The sequence below is a fragment of the Numenius arquata genome, chromosome 2 (genome assembly GCF_964106895.1).
Source record: "Numenius arquata chromosome 2, bNumArq3.hap1.1, whole genome shotgun sequence".
Lineage (NCBI taxonomy): Eukaryota > Metazoa > Chordata > Aves > Charadriiformes > Scolopacidae > Numenius > Numenius arquata.
Genome location: NC_133577.1, coordinates 17,304,114 through 17,325,322, shown reverse-complemented (window position 1 = coordinate 17,325,322; position 21,209 = coordinate 17,304,114). Strand labels below are relative to the sequence as shown.

The following is a 21,209-nucleotide window of genomic DNA, read 5'->3' as shown; positions in this document are numbered from 1 at the left end:
GTTGAAATGCAAGGTGAAGACCACAGTGAATGAAACAAAGGCAGCAAAAGAAAACCCATTTTGACATAATACAGACAACACTGCCAAACTGCAAACATGACTTTATGCAACTACTGGGGATAAACGCCAGTGTAATCACTGTCATTAGAAATAGACCATACAAGCTCTTAAGTTCACACCACACACGCAAATAGCGACAAGAAGTTAGAATACCCTCTTTTCCTTGATGGGCATTTGCTCTCTGTTGATACATGCAATACAAACAAAAGCCAGTAGGAAAAAATTAACTTGAAAAATCGATCTACACCAGTGTTTGAAGAAAACAGAGCATTAATCATACATTGTACTGAGAGTAAAATGTTACTACTGGCAGTTTTGTTACGTCTTACCAGTAGTTGTATCATGAGTTGCAACTCATTTTTAAGAGGCTATCACATTCTTTTGTTTTTTAGGTTTTATGCTTGTTTGGTTTTAATATGAAACTTAGGAAAAATGAATGGCAACACAGAAACTTAAGTCTACACAGACGTTTAATCAACAGGAAGAAAGAACAGTATCACAGTGAGCTGTATGGAATTATTCCTGCTCTCCTTTACAAAAGTAAAAAATTGCGTAGTTAAAAAGGCAGCACACCACTCATCCCAGAAAAGAATCACGGATCTTGAAAAAGCTGTAAAAAAATTAGAAAAAAAATACGACACTACAAGAAAGTTCACTACTGTAAGGGAAGGAGACTGGATATCCCAAACTATACACAAAATTCCAGAAGAAATCAGGACCATCAGATGAGTCTTACTCCTAAATATCAGGACTGCGACACCGCTCCGCCTTCCTTTGAAGGGTATGAAGAGTTACTAAACTTAACAGCACACTGCTGCTGAAAAATGAAGTCATCACTGTCTGTCTTCACACTCACAGCTGCATAGTTCCTTAACATCTCTCACGCCACCTCTGCCTTAGTAAGCCAATTCAATTCACTAGTCGAGCAAAAGACTACTCATACGTTTTCTCTTCTTTTGCTTGATTATCTTTCTTCCAGGTTACTGAGCTGAAACAGATCACCGAAGAATCCACTGAACGCCACAATGAACAGAAAGGAAGTAACAGGGACCCCTTCCCAAATAAGAACCTCCTTTTTGCATCATCAAGCTACTAAATTAGTTCAAAACCATCTTCCATAATTTGTCTCCAAGGTTTTCCAGTAATTTAAAAATAAAAACCAAACAGCCAGGTCCTACAGTTATTTTGCTGTAGACAGACTGGACATAATCTCTTTTTCTGTTAACTCGGCATACACTTTCCAGTCTTAACTCTACCCAAGACCTGTACTTGGTCTTTCCTAATTGAATGGGTGCCTCTGAACCGCTTACAGGCAACAAAAAGCTTAGGAGTGAAAGTTATACCAGCCAACTCTGGATGTCTGTAAACATCCGAACCTGCCTACCTGCAGCATAATAAGAATTCTAAGGAAAAGTTGGCCCTTCTTACAACAAAGCACAGAAGTCCAGTTAACGTGTTTGTTTCAATCTACTGCAGTCTCAGAAAGTTAACATAAAGTAAAACAACATTATAAATGCTACTGCACATTTCTCAAGGAAGTGAGGCCGTGGTTTTCCTGTGACCAGAAAATAATATAGAAATTTATATAGAAAATATATGCTATAGAAATTCTATTCAATATTTTCTATAGAAAAGTAGAAATAATCCAAAACAGTGAAACACATTCAGGAACTTGTCAACCATTCATTTTATTTTGCTACAAGTGAAGGAATATGGATGAGCTACTCATTAACTACGGAAATGGTGTGGTAGACTTCAAACAACTTCCAGAAAGAGGCTTAACTGTTTTCACCACACAACTACTTAAAAAAATCCTTCTGTCTTCTGGTAATAAAGGGTACAACCTCTCAGGAAGCTTTACTTCACCACCAAAAAAAAAAAATTAAAAAAAAAATATTCATAATAATAACAACCACCACCACCTATCAGGATTGGTAACAGGTTTGATTTTCTAAGGGGCAGAACCAAGTTAAATCAAGAGCAAGAAATGAGTAGCTCCTGTTTCATATACTTGGCTAAGAAGATTCTTCATGTTGGCCCAGATATCAGGCCATATTTTACCTTTGGGAGTTTTGCCTTAGGAATCATATAATTAAGAGAAGAATTCTAGTACAGACTATACTTCTGACTTCATTTAAGAGAGAAATTGGGCCAATTAAATATTTGAAAGAGTATCATTACAGATTGTTCCAAACGCCACACTTAATGTTTTGCCATTAAGAGTTTCTATTCTCTTCACCTTAATAACAATGACAAAATCCAACACTATTCATTCTTAATTCTGCCTGAATGATAAGCACCCAAAAGAGCAGTCCAAAAGCGTTGGCAGTGAGGACATTCAGTTAAGTGTCCAATAAGAGTATATATTTCTAAACTAATTTATTTGCAATTATTTCTATGAGCAGATGATAAGCACCTAAGTAAGCACCATGAAGAATGTTTTGTCTTCTTTTTTTAATACAGTGCTTACCATATATGGGAATCTTATTTGTAAAATCAGTTCCTAGTAATCATATAGGAAGAACATGAGCATTTGGCACTACTAAAAATAAGAGACTAAGAGGATAATTTGCTGAAATGTATCAGTACCAACAACTTTGAAAAATGCTGTGCGTCTATCAAACTATGTTACATACTATTATAGAAAGTATCCTACTTCCAGCGGGACCAGTTAAATCATTTATGGCACTGCTTCTCATGTCAGTGTAATGCTGCAAACAGCCTTCAAATACATGGATATGCTTTCTTTAAATCTCAAATCACATTAGGGTTAAACCTGACATTAAGGGGAAATCTGTGAAGCACTTTATAAGTTTCAATTAATTATGCATATTAGGTCCTACTTTATAACAGGAGCAAATTTCAAGCTAATAAAGGAACAGATTTTTCCAAAAGCCTTACCATGTAAAGTTTAAGCAGCAAGGTCAATTTTTTTATGTATAAAAAAAAAAACAAAAAACAAAACCAAAAAAACCCCAACAACCAACACCGAACAACACAACACTATCTAGTTCTTAAATAAAGGTAGACTGAAGTGTCATCCATCTGAACTAAACAGGCCAAGCAAAATACCCTGCAATTCCTATGTTCTCCTCAATGTCGAAATGGGTGGATAAATTTAAAGCCTGCTCTCTCAGGAGTTGCTTTATAGGCAATTTTCTCCCAGTATCAAGGTCTGCAATTTCCATTTGGCTGCCAGTTTGCGATTAAATTCATCACCTTTATTATAAAAATGTGCTGCACTCCACGGCCTGCTGCACAAGAATCGTAAGGAAGACATTTTTCACTGCTAACAGCAGCATCATTCTGAGGCAGCCATCACATCCATTCAGACATTAGCGTCTCCAATGTAATGCAAGGACCTATCACTCACATGAAAAAGCCCTAGCAGTGGACATACCTCAGAGGAAGTTCCTCACAGGTGGTACCTTTAGTTCAACTTTTTCAGTAAAAGTCACCACTACCTCCTACATTCAGTATTTATACAAGTCAACAGTTTAAAAACAAGTACATCAACATTAAAACTTGTTTACTTGCATTAATCAAAACATTTCTGAGAATAAAAATCAGTCCTCATGCTAACTACACCTTCACATACACCTTGCACTCCTTACTAAAATACATGAAATTGTTTTAAAACTTTTGTATTTTTTAGTAAGCACTATACAGGATTTTTTTTTACATATATTTGCTCTTCATATTAAGTGTCCCTTTCTTTCCTGAAAACTTTTGTTTTCAAATTTCCACTGATTTTTCCCACCTCAACATGACCTACTTTTCCTTAAAAGTTTTTGGGCAAGCCTGAAAAGTACTCAGGAAAAAAAAATAACAAATATTGACTTTCTCTTGATATGGAAGTCATAGAAGCAAATACAATTCAAGCAAACTACGCTACATGTTTTAATGTCCTCCTCTGCTAAGGATCAAAAGAAATGCCCTATCTTCATTTTGCTTCTTTTTTTAAGCGCTACCTGAGCTAAGTAGGATGTAATATAAAATTTGTACTTAAAACCAAAAACATACTATTGGAAACACAGAGCAGCAAAGTTATAGCTACCAACAGGAGTAAGAGCTAACTAAAGGCCACATGCCAAGTCTTTATGAAGCATGGGAGTTAAATTTGTATTGGTTTGCGTTTCATTGCATAAAAGACTTAAATTACAGTAAAACAATAAAAGATAATATGCAATCAGCAATTAAAAATATTAAGCCCTTAGTATTCTAATAAAAAAGCACAAGAACGTCATTTTAGCACGTGAAATTAGTCACACTGAAAGGTAATCAAATGGTAGTAGAGGTAACCAATCTATATGCACAGTATGACTTAATTTCACATTACCTTATTTAAGTATTACTCAGTTGTATTAACTACTGCTACATTTCTAAAGGTGCATTTCTCTCACACCATTTTTGAAAAAAATACTTTATTATCAGATAAGCAACCAGTATCTCATACAAAGCTGACATAATGATGATAATAACATTGGAAATAGTAATGTTGGTCAATTCCACATGCCTTTTTAAAACATACGAAAGACCTATTAAACCATAAATCTCTGATGTTTAACTGATAGAAGTTAAAAAACTAAGTAAATCATGGGCACGTATCAGAAATTATTAAGTCTTGCACAACTGAGATGTTTTGCACCATATCAGATGGGTCACATGAAATACAATGGAAATACCACCTAGACCTCAATGACTAACCAAAAGGACGCATTACACGGCATTAACAGCAGTGTAAAGTAGAGAAATCATGTGAGAAGCCATTTCATAAACATGAACTCTACATATCAAAGTTAAACAATCAAAGGCTCTTTAGCCTATTTGTCTATAAAATTAACTTAAATTTCAACCAAAACTTCCAAACATTTTTTCATATTGCAGAATAATGCTAGAAACTTTCTTTTGGCAATAAAAAATGGCATCTTGTCACACTGTAATTAATTGGTTTCCACTGCAATGCAGCACAGAAAGCTGATTTCAACTCAACTTTATTGAAAACAATAGCTTGGTATTTGCAAGCTGAAGTTCCGATTATTTCACAGCCCAGTGCATTTAACAATTGGCACATCAAGTTCCGGGACTATTAGATGAAATTATCAACTAGATAAGATAATGCAGCATCAGTGTTTACCTCTTGCCATTACAGCAAAAACTGAGATTGGAGCTTTTCTAACTGAAACCACAATAAGAGAAGGATTACTGCTTTGTCAAAACCTGTAGAATTAACCAAAATGTGGTTTACTATAGAGGAAAGTGCTCTACATGACACCAATAGATACCAGAAGACAGGCAACAATCAGCACTAAAAAAATTCTGTATTTGAGTTTATATGATGATGATATCTACCACGTTCCGTAAGTAAATTTCACTATTGTATTTAAGAATAATACATTTTTAAAAACAAAATATGAATTTAATTTTTGCTGTCAAAATTCAAAATACAATTATATTACACTTATTATTAAAACTAGAGTTTTATTTTTAAGAAAAATACTTAAAAGTAAAAATTTATAATTCTGAGTTTTTAAGCTAAATGAACATGTTTTTCATTCATAAAGAGAACATTTCAGTTAACCAAAGTACGTTAAAAACTGTAAGATATGCAAAGCCTGAAACAGCAGACTTCCTCCCCCCTTTGGCTTTACAACTATAGCAATCTCATGTAAAACCTCTAGTTACATCAGAAAAAACATGATTTCTAATCATATTAAATCCTGTCCATATAGACAACATTCGTAACTAGGCAACCTCTTCCTACTACTATACGAGAGAAGTATTAACTAGTACCAGTACTCCAAGAGAAAGGAAAGGGGAGGGAGAGGAAGAGGAGAGTGTATCCGAGTCTATATACACAGAAGGTAGAAACAGACAGAAAATACTAAAGCAAAACTAATATTTATTTTACCAATCTGGGAGCCAAGATCTCTGCTATAGAATCAAAATGTTGAAGATAATGTAAATTTTTACAGAGTAAGTAGCTACAGAGTCATCAATTTTCTCTTTAGCTGACAAATTCCAGTGAGTTTAATAACAGCCCCTTTTAGGAACAAACTAACAAGTCAAAAAAATGCAACCCACCATACAAATTAAGCATCCACTATTTAAACTGAATGTTAACTACAAATCACACGCTATTTTTTTAACACAATTTTATAAGTTTCTAAAACAATATAGATTTGAATTACACTAATTCTATCTATCTGTTAAATAGACAAGAAAGGACGTTATAAATTAAGACTTTATATTCAGGATTGATTTAAAGAACAGATTTACTACATAGACAGGATCCACACTTGGACTACTAGGTATTAAACAATGTTATAAGTGACATTCTTTTTATTCTTTTTTTTCTTCTTTTTTTTTTTTTTTTTTTCCAGTTCATTTATCACTAACACCAAACAACAGGTCCTATCAGCTCACAGAGCTGTCCATCGGGGGGGGGGGGGGGGCGGAATATTCCAGAAATTTTTACTGCTAAAGGTACTTGAGCATCTGGAACTTGCTTTAATATCATTGCTCATGAATGACAATAGTGTGACTATTTTACTAGCATTAAAATTGAAAGCTAGAGATGCCTTTAAAGCCAGCTAACTACTGAAACATCATCATACTCACTAGTTCAGTAAATATGTAATAGCAGGAAGTCCTAAGAAAAGAATAAATGCAGACAGGTGAAATAAATTTCAATTTACATAATGGTCAATGCAATTTTTTTTTCATGATCTCCTTGAAGTTTCTTGTTTCAAAATTCAAAATGACAAGGACAACTGCTATAATGAAAATGCCTTTAAATCTGTGGTCTTCAACTTTTTCCACTTATAGACTAACAAAAAGTTCCCAAAAGAGGTGAAGGCTCAGTGTAGCCTGTTTAAATCTCCCAACAGAAGACTTCCTTTTTCTTTATCTTCAGCAATTCTTCATATGCAGTGGGTCTGCAAATCATAGATTGAAAAACACCACTCTGGTAACTCATATTGCTTTTCACTTAGCTCCATTAACTTTGCAAACAAAAAAGATGCTGTCTACTTCAGAGAGAACGTGGTCTCAGAGGTCTCATATCAAACACTACTTTGTTTTCACTCAATAGCAAAGTATAAACCCTTAAAGTTCGGTTTACGGAAAAAAAAATCTCTTTGATGTTATTTTTTGTGCAAGTGACTGCACAGTTTCACTGATGGTGCTGCAAAATGAAATACGCCTGCTTTGTAATTCTTTGCTATGTCAGAAAAGGTTAGGACAAGGAGTGGCTAGAGTATCTCAGTGTGACAAGCATGAGGAAAAATAGTATAGATTAAGTTGGAAAAAGACAGTACACTTAGAGGAAACCTTGATTAGATTGTACAAACATTAACTTCAGTATAAAGTATCTCCATCTCTCTTAGCCTAAGAAAATATTCTGCCAAACAGATGATCCAAACCAGATGACAAGCTACTTGGACCTCACACTACAACAGTTACTGACATCTTTATATCTCAGCTTTTTTCTCCTTTCCTAAATCAAGTGTGGCGTATAACCTCATAATGTTTGAAGGCTAACTTTTTATATTATTTTTGTAAATCGTAAACATTTTCTGAGTGGAAACACAACTCAGTTTAAAATGTACATACTTCAAGAAAACGTTCTGATTTTTCTGCTCCTTTTATATAATGATTTGATTAATTTAACAGTTTTAAGATCACCATATAATACAATTTTGTAACTACTTATACTGTAATATGTTCTTAAAATGTACTATGCCCTCTGAGTTAATTTTTTCATTATACCAATATTGATAGGTGCATAGTATTTGCATCCATATTTGTGGCATTAAGTTTCATTAATTAGCTTAACAGCCTGGAAATTATCCAGGTTTCATTACTAGCAATATTCATTCCTTTGCCTTCCAAGCAAAAAATAGGAAGAAACAAAAAAGAAATAAAACGTTCATAGAATCATAAGCTGTGTTTCAACTGTATGTATTACATACTACAAGAAACTACTAATCCATAACTAGATTAGGAAAAAAGCTCCTTAAATGTTAGCACTTTAGTAGTATCTTACCTTTGTATCTAAAATTTCTCACTAAGAGCGCACAATAATAGTTTGAAAAAACAGAGGGCACAATATCCTTCTGATTGTTCAGAAACACATTTTAGTTATTAACAATCACTCAAAACTTTCACCAGCCAAGTTGCTTATTCCAGAAGAGAAAAATGAACTACAAATGTAATTTGATATGTGTAGGAATTTATACTATAACATACCATTATACTATACTAGTTATGACTACTATATGACATACTGAAATACTTGGTTTCAATACTGATTTCAGTATTGAATTCTGCTCAGGGCTGACAAAGCCTATATATACTCTGTAGGCTGCACATGTAGGTTTAGCTACCTACAGCTTAGCTACAGTAATTAAACAGTCAGAAGAAAATCCACACAAACAGTGCTCACAAAGTAAAGAACGTGAATGTTATTACTTTAAACTGTTCTCCATGTACCACGCGTTCAACAATTTGATATAATAATGGTCAAAACAATTCTAGCACAAACCATGTTAAATGGGATTAGAAAAAGACCCGTGCAAATGACAAAAACCCTTTATTTATGTTATCACATTGATAAAAGCAAAAAAACAAAGGCAATTTTACTTCTGGTTTAACCCCATCAAATTCACAATTACTTTCTTTATCCTTGAAAAAAAATAAATTTAAAACTGAAAGCAACCAGTAACTGAAGTAAATGGAACTAACTGAAAGCTGTGAGATCTAAGAAAGGTTAGCGCAAAACCTGAAGCAAAATTAAGTTCAGAATAAACTAAATCTGCCTCAAAGTTAACTTATCCAAATTTTTACTGCCAAATAAGGTTACTGCGATTGCAAATATCAAGGGAAGTTCAGGAGTCTGTCTTCAAAACATAACTCACATTTATCAGTCCTAAAGATTGATGCAAACCTTTTTCAACAAAGTACAAACCAGTTGTCCACCTCTCATTTTAAGCTGTTGAATTTAGTAACCTTCTTGAATTGTAGAAGGGACATGTTTCTTTTCTACCCAGCCAAGCAAAGGAGTGCAGTCCCTCCTCACTTAATTACCCAGCGTACACCTAAATACCAACTGCCATCCCTCAACACTCCAGCGTTAGCTGTAGTGGCTATCTACCGCAGCATCCATTTCTCTCCAATTCATCATAGTCAGCTTTCTTGCTGACACTCTTCAGAGCTGCCTGGTTGATGAATTGCTCTGTTATTCATCCTATGTTAATCTGAGGCTGACGCAAGAATACCTTTCTGAACACACTTAACAGTATTAAAACTCGGCACTACCAAGTGCCCTCAATGTGCATTAAACCTCCCATTTGGAACCAACAAGCTTCTTCATGAATAGTTACGAATAAAATACAGTTACTAAATCAATAGGCACTAGGTTTATGTACCCCATTACCCAGAAACAGAGCTTCTGCACAATTTCTTGCTTCCCTGGAAGCCACACCCAAATTATTAGAAATTGGAAGTACTTTGATTCATATAGAAATTAACCTCAATTAACCCCATATTAAGTTGATATAGGGAAGTTTTTCCCCTTCCCGCTCCTCAAAATATCAGTATATTTCTTAAATGCCACAGGTCTCAAAAAAAAAAAAAAAAAAAAAAGTTCTTTGAAGCCCATAAGCTTAATAAGCTTTTCTCAAGAAAGTCAGTTGTACTTCTTTTCCAGTTTCTCTGGAGGTGGATTTGATCCTTAGATAATGTTTGCTCCAGATTTTTTCCCAAAGGATTATGTTAGTCTTGTCACAGAAAGAAAATCTATCCACAGAGAAAGAACACAAAAACACTGCAAGAAATTTCAAAATATAAGACTCAAATCTCTGGAACCATATTACAACAGCTAAATATACTTCCCTTCTAAAAGCAATTACAGTCACTAATTTCATACCCAAAAGAGAGATTCTAAAGTATCATTCTTCCTCTCAAGATGTTTTAATACACATATAATCAGTCTTCCTGATAGAATCTTGGTTAGAATTCATTTCTGATCCCTGCTGTATCATCTATGCCCTGATTTCGTTCAAGTCTGTTTACCAATTGTGCACAAAGTTGACAGAACTATGTGAAAAGTGGGAACAAAAGAATCCATATAAGGAATCTTGCTTCAGGTTGATTCAGAGTCAGTATCAGATCTCCATAAAAGCCTTAAGTGCTTTAAAGTAGTAGTAATTCCCTCGTAAACTGACCACATATGGGCCTCTCCGACTATGCTTATCTTTATAGATGATACGATACTTAAGCTTAAGATACTTAAGAACTACCAACAACTTGTCCCTACCATCATCTAACATGCACCATTTTCTCGCTGCGCAGACAATCTTCACAGTAAAAACAACATACTTTAAACAAGACAGCTGAGCCTATTACAGCATTTTAACCTTCAACTTTAACACACAAACCAACTGTTAGAGAACATGCTTGTCAATACATTACATATGGAGTATTTAGGCAAAGTTAGTTTAGGGGGGGGAGGGAGAGATGACATCAGTTTGACGACTTCTGAAAAAACGTCCCGGGTTAATTTTTTCTGCAGGGGCACAGCTCGTGCCCCTTCAAAATGAGACAAACTGAAACTCCCTAAAAGCAGTATGCACAGATGAGCAACACTGCTCAAAACCAAACAGCACCAGGTCACAGACTTCTTCCTTCTGTTCCCCTGCTCACCATTCCTGCAGAGAAACTGAAGATATGCCACAGTAAACAGAAGTGTACTCGGCTTGCTCTGCATCTAAAAATTGAAAATTATGCATTAACTTTTGATGTAATTATTTGCAGGTTATTAGATTAAGCCACATTAAGAAGAATATTAACCAATTTGCTACTGCTTCAAAGTCTGATAAATAAATGAAAGCACTATGCAACATCAGCTGAATGTTTTAGTTGAGTTGCCATTTAAATATATGAACCAGAACATTAAGTTTTTATTAATGCTTATGCTAGATGGATCTGTGGCTTATTTTTTAAGATTTGAGGCGTATTCCATCTCCTAGACAGTATTGAAGAAAATATATTGCAGTTAGGATAGGACACACTGACCAATTAATGGTTACAGAGATTTCTAAAACAGTTCTTTAATCCGAATTAGACAAAACAATAAGGTTCATTATTTCAACAGCTGAAGGATTTAAAGAATTCAGGAAAGTCTGGCTTCCACCTAGTGTCAGCTAGCCTGAGAACAGTCACGTTCTTAAAATTCTGAATGGACCAGATGCACAATCAGCTGACATCAACTAGGAGTTTCAGACTTTAAAGTAAAATGTTTAAGCAAACGTGCTTCTCTCCCCAAGGCTCTGCTCTGTATCTTCGATATCAAGCCACCTCAGCCACTGTGCCAACACAACTACTCTGAGATCACATATGGCGAGTTCGATCACAGCTTTCATCTGCCTGAAAAGAAAGCCACCTCCAGACAAAAACTAACTCAAAAACTGCCCGACCCGTCCAGAATATCAGCTGACCTTTTAAGCCAGAAACTGATCCACCAGATAAAGGTATAAAATACTGTATTCTCTCTCCCTGTCTCTGCTCTGACATCAGCAGCCGTTTTGATGCATTACCCCTCAGAACTACGTCAACGTAACTTCCCAGCGAAGCAACAAGATTTTGTTTGTCATGCTGGCATTTTTTTTTCCTTTTCAAATCAAGTCTTAAAGAAGTATAAACATTTATAGGGTTATATATGATTAAAAGCGTTAACTGCCCCACCATTAATATGCTCGGCTGTCAGTTCAGTTGTCACACAAATTGCTTCATGGTTTGCCTTAAAAGGGGTATCTTGAGGACCTTCCCACCCGGGGAACTACCCAGAGCATTTTGATGAGGTTACACAGTATCAAAACACTGCTCTGGTACACCCTGTGCTGGAAACACAGAAAATCTTCCCTAACCCACAACAGTATGGAGTAAAATACAAGTATTCAGCTGCAAAACAGTCAAAAATATTTTGAAAACTGATTCAGAAAAATTGAATTCCAGCGTGCTATTCAATCAACTATATGCCACCAAAAAGGCGAAAAGAAAACCCATTAATAGAAAACCTATTGCCATTTCCCTTCAAGAGAATCCTTTTTTGCAATAAGCTGAGAAGCAAAATTTACTATTGACACCAGTATAAAAATCAATTCTCAAATGAAAAGTAATTGAAAATATTTTTTTCAATTTTTGCTCAATATTTTAAACCATGGGAATATAATAAAAAGAACCTGTGTTGCCACACTCATTGAGAAGACTAACACTTGCTAAAATAACTGCAGAGTACCAAAAAATCTGCCACTTCTAGTACTGGACCTACACAACTGCGGATTAGTAACACAACTGCCCAAATAGAAGCACTTTAACTTGCACCGTCTTGTCATCGTTCTCAGACACCCCACTAACCTGCAACAGACACCCTTCTCTTGGAAACAAGAATAACACCATGGAGGGGCAGCTCTGCTAATGAAGCTGGATATTATTTCTCTTTAAAGTTGTCATGGTTGCTTTGCTCATTAAAGCATAAACTGCCTCAAAAAATCTAAGCTCTGCTATTAAAAACTAATTCAACTTCTATTAAACATTTCCAAGAAAAACAACCAAAAGAAACCCAAACCCAGAAATTACTTTAATTGCACTGTGTCAAGTAACACGGGATATTTTCTCAAGTCAAAAGTAGAAATGTAATGTTGCTTAACTTTCAGCAACCCAACTCTTTGTCTCACCAAGGCAAAGGGCTTTTATTCAGATTATAAACATTGCACCTATCATCCGTTTCAGGATTCAAACAGCTCCAATGTCCTTCGCAGACCTAGACCCTCCCTGCTACAAAGACCCAGATCTATCTTACATGGTACTTCTACTGACCTAACCAACTGCATTAAGCATAATGACATTAAAAACACTGGTGGTTTTACTGTTCCTACTTGTTTTCCCAGCGCTGGCTTATTAAATTTCTATAAAATGTCAAAATCAAGAGAAGACTTTCATAATACCCATTTCGATTAAAATTGGTACAGAAAAATCCACACAGCCCCAATGAGAAATTGTGAGATACGTTTCAATAAATACAAGGGTCAGTGAGTGAGGGCACTTCACTACCTCACAGCTTTCCTGGCAAGGCATTTCCCTGTCTCCCCCCTCTCCCGCCCCCCCACATTCCGTATAAGCAGTCAAATATAAACCACCCGTCTCCATGGCAGACTCCTGCTGTACTTCAATCAGCCTGAGCTGTCAGGATGGTCTGATAATTAACGTTAACACAGGTCTTACCCTGTCAGTGACAGAATATATACCAAACCAACATCTAATAATACACCTAATTAATAGGATATCTGTATCAGGATGCATTCTCCAAAAAGGACAGCATTTTAAGGTTACAGACAGCAATTTAAGACAATTCAAATGTACTCACTTTTCTACCGAAGTCTACAAAGTTCAAATAATTTTAAGTATCCCGTTCCTGATTTGGCATTGTTTAGTGCACTCAGAGGAAGAAAGCTCTAATTTAAGGACTGAAACAGATAATCTGGTCAAAAAAAGTTACTCAACTACAAAAGTAACCATTCACTTTGTGCCCAGCCTTCTCCTCGCACGCACAGCACTGACCGAACACCAACTTTTTCTGACTTGACCTTTTCTCTTTTGATGCACGTAAACTTCATTTTCATAATTAAGACATTTTAAGTGCTGTCTTTAAGTGTTTCTCAGTTGCTAGTGGTTGTTTTCTTTCTCTTCCCCACTTTACTATAATATTAACCAATATACCTTCAGTTTTTCCTCTGTGTGCTATGAAAGCATCATGTGCCACTCCCTAATCTAATTGGCGCATGGTCAGTTGTTTCTAACTGTAGCAGGAGATTTTTTATGTATTTATATTACTTTGGAAACTATTGCGTACAATTTCTGATGAGGAAAATGCAACTCTATTCCAACATCAAGGAACAAGTAACACTAAACAAAAATTATAAAAAATTCAAACAGGTCTCTCCCAATTTAGAGACAAACAAGATAGCAGCTCTTGTACAGAACTAAGTCTAGCACAGTCACTCTTACTTAAAAAAAAAAAAAACAACTCTGATAACAGACATTTTAATAATCAATTATTGGTAAGCAACAGTGAACAAACTGCCTTCAAAACATGAGCTTAAAATAACTGCTCTACTAACTTCAAATTTTTAATCAGTTAAAACAACACCCATCTTTGTAAGTTACACGCCAGGTGACTGCAATCCTATAAATGTTGCAGATACAGTTCCAAAAATAACTTGTTTTAAAAAAGAACTCAACTGCTAGGGGGGAGGGGGAGGGAGGGGCAGATTTTTTGCAATTTTTCCCCAAGCTAAAACAAAATAAACTTTTTCTGAAGTGCAATGGACCTTTTGTTTTGATGTTGTAAGAGGCTGCCAAGGAATTACCCAAAAAAAAAAAAAAAAAAAAAAAAAAAAAAAAAGGAAACCAAACCACCACACCTCAGAACAACCCTTATGACGTTTCTGGACACACAAGTTCCAGAAGCTTTATAACCTCGTAATTACAAGACAATCATAAATCAGAAGAACACCTCAGACCATTATCTTAAGATTTAGAGATGATTAAAGAACCAAATTCAAAAGAGCAGTACTGATAAACAGCACATAAACAACACTCAGTGCTCTTGTTGCATGCTGTTTTGTACAATTTTAGTATTACAACTCAAAGTTTAAAAATTAGTCTGAGACTCTCCGGGCAAACAGCGAACATAAGGCCTTTATCCTAAAGAATATTCATCTCTTAACTTTGCATTAAGAGGCACAGTTTGCAATGAAACTATGAGTTCTTATTGCAAGATCCGATACAACTGAAAACCAGACACGCTAATGTGGCCAATGCCCCTTCATCAAATCTGACAAGTCAGCAACACCCTAGCTAAGCCCAGGCTACATTTACATCATCACAAACAGTAAGGTCATGTATAAAAGTAACCAGGTAACTTCTCAGGAAGAACTTATTTACAATACCAGAACACATTTCTTCAGTCCTAACTCATGCAGACATTACGGTTAAGACAATGAGACTGACAAAAGAACTGCAGTTTTGGGCACTGGGCTCTGCAAGTTCAAATCACTTTTCCCAGTGAGTACAGTGAACAGAGAGCAACATCCAAGAAAAAAACATCTTCCTTAATCCCTACCTAGATGTTTTTACAGCTAGCTTTGCTCTAACTGCTAGTCAGAAACAGGCAGCCTATTTGACACAAAATTAGATTTATCCCCAAAAGCTAGATGCACGGTTTAATTTACGTTTAAAGGTAGATGCACTTTTAAGTCACCTTCAACACAAGTTTGACAGGAAACCCAAAGTTTTTGAGGTATCATTTACAGAGAAAAAATGAACTCCTGATAAAGTCTGTGTCAATACCTTGTTAAAAAAAAAGTTCAGACACAGGTTTGGTCTGTATACATTCCCATCAGGTACAACGTTCTGACCACTTACAGGTTCAAGAAAACAAAAAGCAAATATAAAAATTACACTACTCAGATCTCAATTAATAGTTTAGGTATATTTTTTCACAATCTGCTTAAAGAATAAGACCAAAGTACCTCGTTAATTTCAACAGGTCAGAGTGCAATTACAGAGTTCGAAATGTTCAATTTATTAAAAAAAAAAAAATTAGTGCAAGAAGGTACAACTTTAGTCATTTTCCACAAAGGGGACCACTAAAATATACGAGTTGTCAGAAAAAACAGTCTAGGTTAGAATCATAAAAGTTAGTATCTGAGAAGCTAAAGTGCAAAAAAAAAATCAGGTCACATTTGATGGTGCAAACAATTACAGGAAATACAGCCTATTCCACATTCAGGAAGAGCTCTCTCTTCCCACAGGTTTGCACTAGTCTGATAAAAACAATCCAGCTTCCTAGTTATTATGATGTGCATTTTAAACATCCTTGTTAGTCCACAAAAGCCTTATTTACACATAAGAAGTTGAAAGCACACATATGCAAAAATATCTGTAACCTAAACGAAACTGTGACTTTCGTATTTTATTATGAAGTAGCTCTTTAAAAGAAAAAAAATGTTTCCTCCCATATACCTCTCACATTTAAGCTGATCTTCAAAACCAAATGCCATAAGGCAGAGACTAAGTTAAGCAATAAATTTATAAATTTTCAAAGATCAAATACTAGGATGGAGTTCAGAAAGGAAAATCTGTTTTGGATAATACACACAGCGCAGAAATGGGCCAAAAACATAGATGTATGTTCTGAAACCTAACCAGGTTAGATGTACTGTTCATATAAACCGACAGGTCAATCTCTATCTCTCCTTGCGTACAATTACAAGAAGTAATCACAACACAAGCCCATTTGAGTTTTGTTTTTAAATACTGGCATGTAAAAATAAATAAAGAAAAACCCTAACATTCCAGTAGAGAAAGCAATCCCAAGTTTTATTTATTTGAATTCTTCAGGTTGTGACTTTATTTCTTCAATTTGACCAGCAAAAAATAAAAGACAAAAAGACAAAAGCTGATTGTAATATTATTCTTCTAAAGCATAAACAAAACCTTCAGGAAAAAGGCTGTACAGTAACTAAAAAAAAAAAAAAAAAAAAGAATGTAAACATGCAAACAAAAAAACCCAACTACCTAAAGCACAAAACAACAAACTAGACTCAGCAAACCAAACTGTGGGGGGAGAGGGTACAGAGAGGGAACATGAATACCCTTACTTAATTTTTAGATTATATGTATCAATCTATACGTACACACACCAGCCCCTAATATTCGGTATTCTCAAAGATGCCATGAAACAACCGATGAAACTATTAAACAGTATACTTTTAAGTAAGCATTCTAAATCTCGCAGACTTTTCTAGCAAACGTATAGTTTGCTATTGCTAAACCCTTCTAGAGGATGTCAGTAGCATATAGTTCAAGATATTTAACACGGTGCCCCTTCGGTAACCAGAAGAGGTGTTTTATAGAACAACAGTTGTTCCAACTTCTCAACTGTTAACCGATATTGACTATCCCACCTACATAATACTGTGTGTAAGAATACAATATATGTAAATTCATACAAATATAGATACATATACCAATTCTTCAGTATTTTGTCATTCTTTGGTATCTTTTAATAAATTTGTTAATTCCACTACTCAAGTCAGTACTGGTGTTAAGAGGCCAGTCTCAAGCCTCAGAAAAAAAATAACTGGCGCCCCTTAGTGTTCAAATTTTGAAGTCTTGAAGCAATTTACTAGATTTGCATGAAACATTTTTTTCAACATTCCAAAAAGTTTTCTGCCTCCACAATACTTCCATCCAAATGCCAACGTAAACAGGAAAAGCAGAAAAGCTTAAAGGGATAGCAGATTTCTTCCTGAGACTATTTAGAAACACGGGTTGCATTTTTTTTATTTTTCTTTTAAAGAAGAGTGTGAAGAATAACAGCTGCAACACAATCCTTAAACTTTTTCAGCAAGAGTCTCACAGCCCTCATTTTGGAACTCCAGTATTTCACAGAACAGACTTCCAGAGCTTTCAACATTTAAAAAAAAAATCAAAATACGTAAGGATTTCAGATATTCCTTCTTCAGTGTCCTTTTCGTACGGGGAAATGTTTTTCTTTCTCTCTAAAGGTTTCAGGCCTCCTCTGGCCAAATACATTAACTTGAAGAGATTCAGTAATTTTCAAATCTGGCATCAAGCCTCTGGAAGGCTCATTTGTGCTAAAAGGGAAAAAGGGAGTCTTCTCAGTCAACTTTCTTCTTGATGTTTACTGTTAATCTAACTATTCTGAAGAGGTTGTTTGCTGTGGTGACCAAGAACGTAAGTTTTAAATAGTTTTATTTCTCACATCCGTATCTGCTCCAATATAAATTCAAACTTCACAAAAAGTCTTAAAAATAAAAATAGAATCTCCCATTATATCACTTCCCACAGTGCATCTTTCAGTATTCTTCACTGGGTTGTTTGTTTTTTGTTTTTTTTTTTTACTCCTCTATCATTTATTTCAGAAGGTAGCATTTTTTCGATATACTATTTTTTGTTGTACTACAGTCACTATCTCATTTTTACAGTCTTGGGAGAGGGCGGGGAATTGTTCTACCAAATATAACCAGCTCTTTCATCTTCCGAGGTCAACAACTTCCCAAACTTCTTTTAGCGAGAAGAAACACGTCCACAAACAAGAATCCTAACTCGAAATCTCGAAACTCAGTATTTCATGCTAAGAATCTCAAGAAGTTGAAACTGTATAAACAATTCATGATTTTATTATATTCTACAAAGCTACCAAATACGCTTGAACAAACAGGTCTCTAACTCTCCAGAAAGCCTACGTTTAAGGTGGTAATAAAGGAAATGCTTTTAACAAGAAAAGCAAATCTGAGAACTGAAGCATAATGCAAATTTAAAATACTAAGAGCAAGCGTATTGCGTTGTTTTTAACACAGTGGGTCTGCAAGTGTAGTGGAAAGACATATGGGACGCATGAACTTCCCAGCGTACTTTTTTTCTCTTTCTTTCCAAAATGAGATTATTTATTTGTAAAAACGCAACCTTAAAGGAAGCTATTTAGGAAAAAAAAAAGGGGAGGTGTGTGTGTCAACCCACAGGAGCAGCCCCTCGCCCCCCCGGGGCAGGGGGCAGCAGCGAACATTTGGCAGGAGCAGACGAGGCAATTTCGTAATATTTTTTTTTTTTCCTTCACTAAAGTCACACGTAAGAGTCTTTCAAGTTAGTTTCTTTAAAAGGTAAGAATAGCTGAAAGAAGAATTTGTTCGCTTCCCGTGCGATATAGGAAAATTGTAATTAGTTTGTGGCCAGTTTGGGGTGGGGTAGAGCTGGAGGCCGAAGAAAGAGCTCAGCCCCCTCCGTCTTAGTCATTCAAGTTCAAGCAGCTTCCAGAACAGCCAAATCTCGAAACCAAACACCCTCCCAACCCTGCTCTCCCCCCCGCCTCCTTCCCCCCTCCCTCCGCCCGGGGCCCTCCGGCCGGGCCGGGCCGAGGAGCGCTGCCCGGAGGCGGCCGCACCGGACCCCTCTCCCCGCCGCCGCGCCGCCAACCAGCCCTTCCCCTCCTCCCTGCCTTCCCCCAGAGCGCATTCCTGAGCTCCTCTCCTCGCTCCCTCCCCTCCGTGCGGTGGTTACCCTTCCCCCGGGTTCCGGAGACGGTGCGGGGAAGGGAAAAAGAGAAAAAATAAAGGGGGAAATAAAAACAAGCCAACCCTGGGGAGAGCGGGGAGCTGTGCGGCCGGGGCTGCCCCTTCCCCCGCCCGCCCGCTCACCGAGCCCCCCCGGCACCGCACGGCAGCGGCCAGGGCGAAGAGAGCCCGCACTTCCCCTTTGTTTTCGGCTCTCCAGCCGGGGGCCGGGAGCCGTGCGGAGAACAGCGGGGAGAGCCAAAACAGGCCCCGCGCTCCCCCCGCCGCCCGGCCGGGGCTGGGGCGAGGGGGCCGAGCGGGATCCCGGGAGCGGCGCGGAGGCCCCGGGGAAGGCGGGGGTGGGGTGGGGGGGGGAGGCAGGGCAGGGCGGCGGAGCGGGGGAGGGGGGCGGCCGGGCGGGCGCTTTTACCTTCGTCCAGCAGCCTCTCGAGGTGGTTGAAGATCCCGCAGAAGTTGGGGAGGCTGCTCATCAGCTTCTTGTCGTTCATCAGCTGCATCAGGTAATCGGGGCTCGGCTTCGGCTTCTCCTTGGTTTCCATTTCCCCAACCATATTCCACAGCCCGCGCAGGAGGACGGCGAGCGCCCGCAGCAGCTCCGCCGAGCAAGGCGACGGCGGCACGGGGCGCCCGGCTGGATCCGGGCGGGCGGGCGGGCGGTGGGGGAGGGGAGGGGGCGGGGAGGGGAGCTTCCCCGAGGAAGGAGGAGAAGGAGGAGGATTCAAATCCGGAGGCAAACGCAGCCCCACCGCCGAGTCCGAGGGGCCGGGAACACACACACAAAAAAAAAAAAAAAAAAAAAAAAAGAGGAAACTCGGTAGAAACCCCCCTGCGGGCTGCGCCCTCCTCCCCGGGCACAAGGACCCGCCGCCGCCGCCGCCTCTCGGTGCCGCCGCTCCCCTGCTCCGTGCGCCCTCGGCCGGCGCAGTCCTCGGTGTGTCCCCCCCTCCTCCTCCTCCTCCTCCTCCTCCCGTGCGCACACACACACGCCGAGCCCGGCTTCTCCTCTCGGCGCTGCCCCCTGTCTCCGCGGCGGGGGAGGGAGGGAGGGAGGGAGGGGACGAGCGGGGCGGGCGGGCGCTGCTGGCGCGACTGCCGCTTCCGAGGAGCCGCCGCCGGTGTCTCTCCGCTGTTGTTGCCGCCGCTGTTGTTGCCGCTGCGCCTGGCGTGTCCTCCTCTCCGCCTCCCGCCCGCCCGCCCGCCCTCCCGCCGCCGCTGCTGCCTGTGGCTGGTGAGTCTCAGCCCCGCCGCCTCCTCACTTCTCCTCAGTTCGCTCCGGAGTTCGCTTCAGTTCAGGCTGCGCTGGCAGCGGCAGCAGCAGCGGCGGCAGGAGGAGGGGAGGGGGCAGGGCCGGGCGGGGGCGGGGAGATGCCCGGGAGGGGGCGGGCCCAGGGGCGGGGAAGCTGTTGCTCGGCGGCGGGGGCGGCAGCGCCGCTTGGCGGACCCCGCTGTCGCTCCCTGTCCCCTCCCGGCGTTGGGGGGCCCGGGGCGGCGGCGGCTGCCCCGACCACGCCCCCTCCGAGCGTCTGCGCGCGGGCAGGCCCCCGCGCGCCTCCCGCCCCGCGGAAGCACGCGCGCGCACGGAACTCTTCTAAACAAAGTCGTGTCGCTTCAGCGATTCCGCGCGCGCGGGGGGCGGGGGCGCGGGGCGGGGCCGGGTCACGTGCGCCGTCGGGGGGGCGGGGAGAGCCCCGCCGAGGCGCGCGTGCGCCCGCCCTTTACAGCAGCGCCGCCGCCGAGGTCGCGCGCGGCGGCGGCGGCGGCGGCGGAGGGGGGGGGCAGTTGCTGGCGCCGCCGCGGCGGCGCATGCGCCAGTGGGCGGTGCGGTTGGCGGAGCGGCGCGAGGAGCGATTTCTAATCGGTAAAGCAGCGGCGGGGGCAGGAGGAGAGTGAGGCTCCGGGGCTGCTCCCCTGTAGCCAGCCCCGCGGGGGGGCGCGGAGAAGCTGGGGTGGTGGGAGCTGCTCTTGTTTCCGTCCTCCCTCCCCGGCCGT

The 21,209-nt window shown here is 39.5% G+C and overlaps 1 protein-coding gene across 9 annotated transcripts in view; it reads right to left on the bottom strand.

Moving 5' to 3' along the window:
* QKI (QKI, KH domain containing RNA binding) overlaps nucleotides 1-19,992 on the bottom strand; it is a 166,796-nt gene extending 146,804 nt beyond the window's left edge. For all 9 annotated transcript variants that reach the window (XM_074144454.1, XM_074144453.1, XM_074144457.1 and 6 more), the window contains exon 1: nucleotides 19,630-19,992. In XM_074144454.1, coding sequence (XP_074000555.1) covers nucleotides 19,630-19,771 — 142 coding nt within the window. In that variant the 5' untranslated portion in view covers nucleotides 19,772-19,992. The remainder of the gene's footprint in view (nucleotides 1-19,629) is intronic.
* Between the last annotated feature and the right edge of the window lie 1,217 nt (nucleotides 19,993-21,209).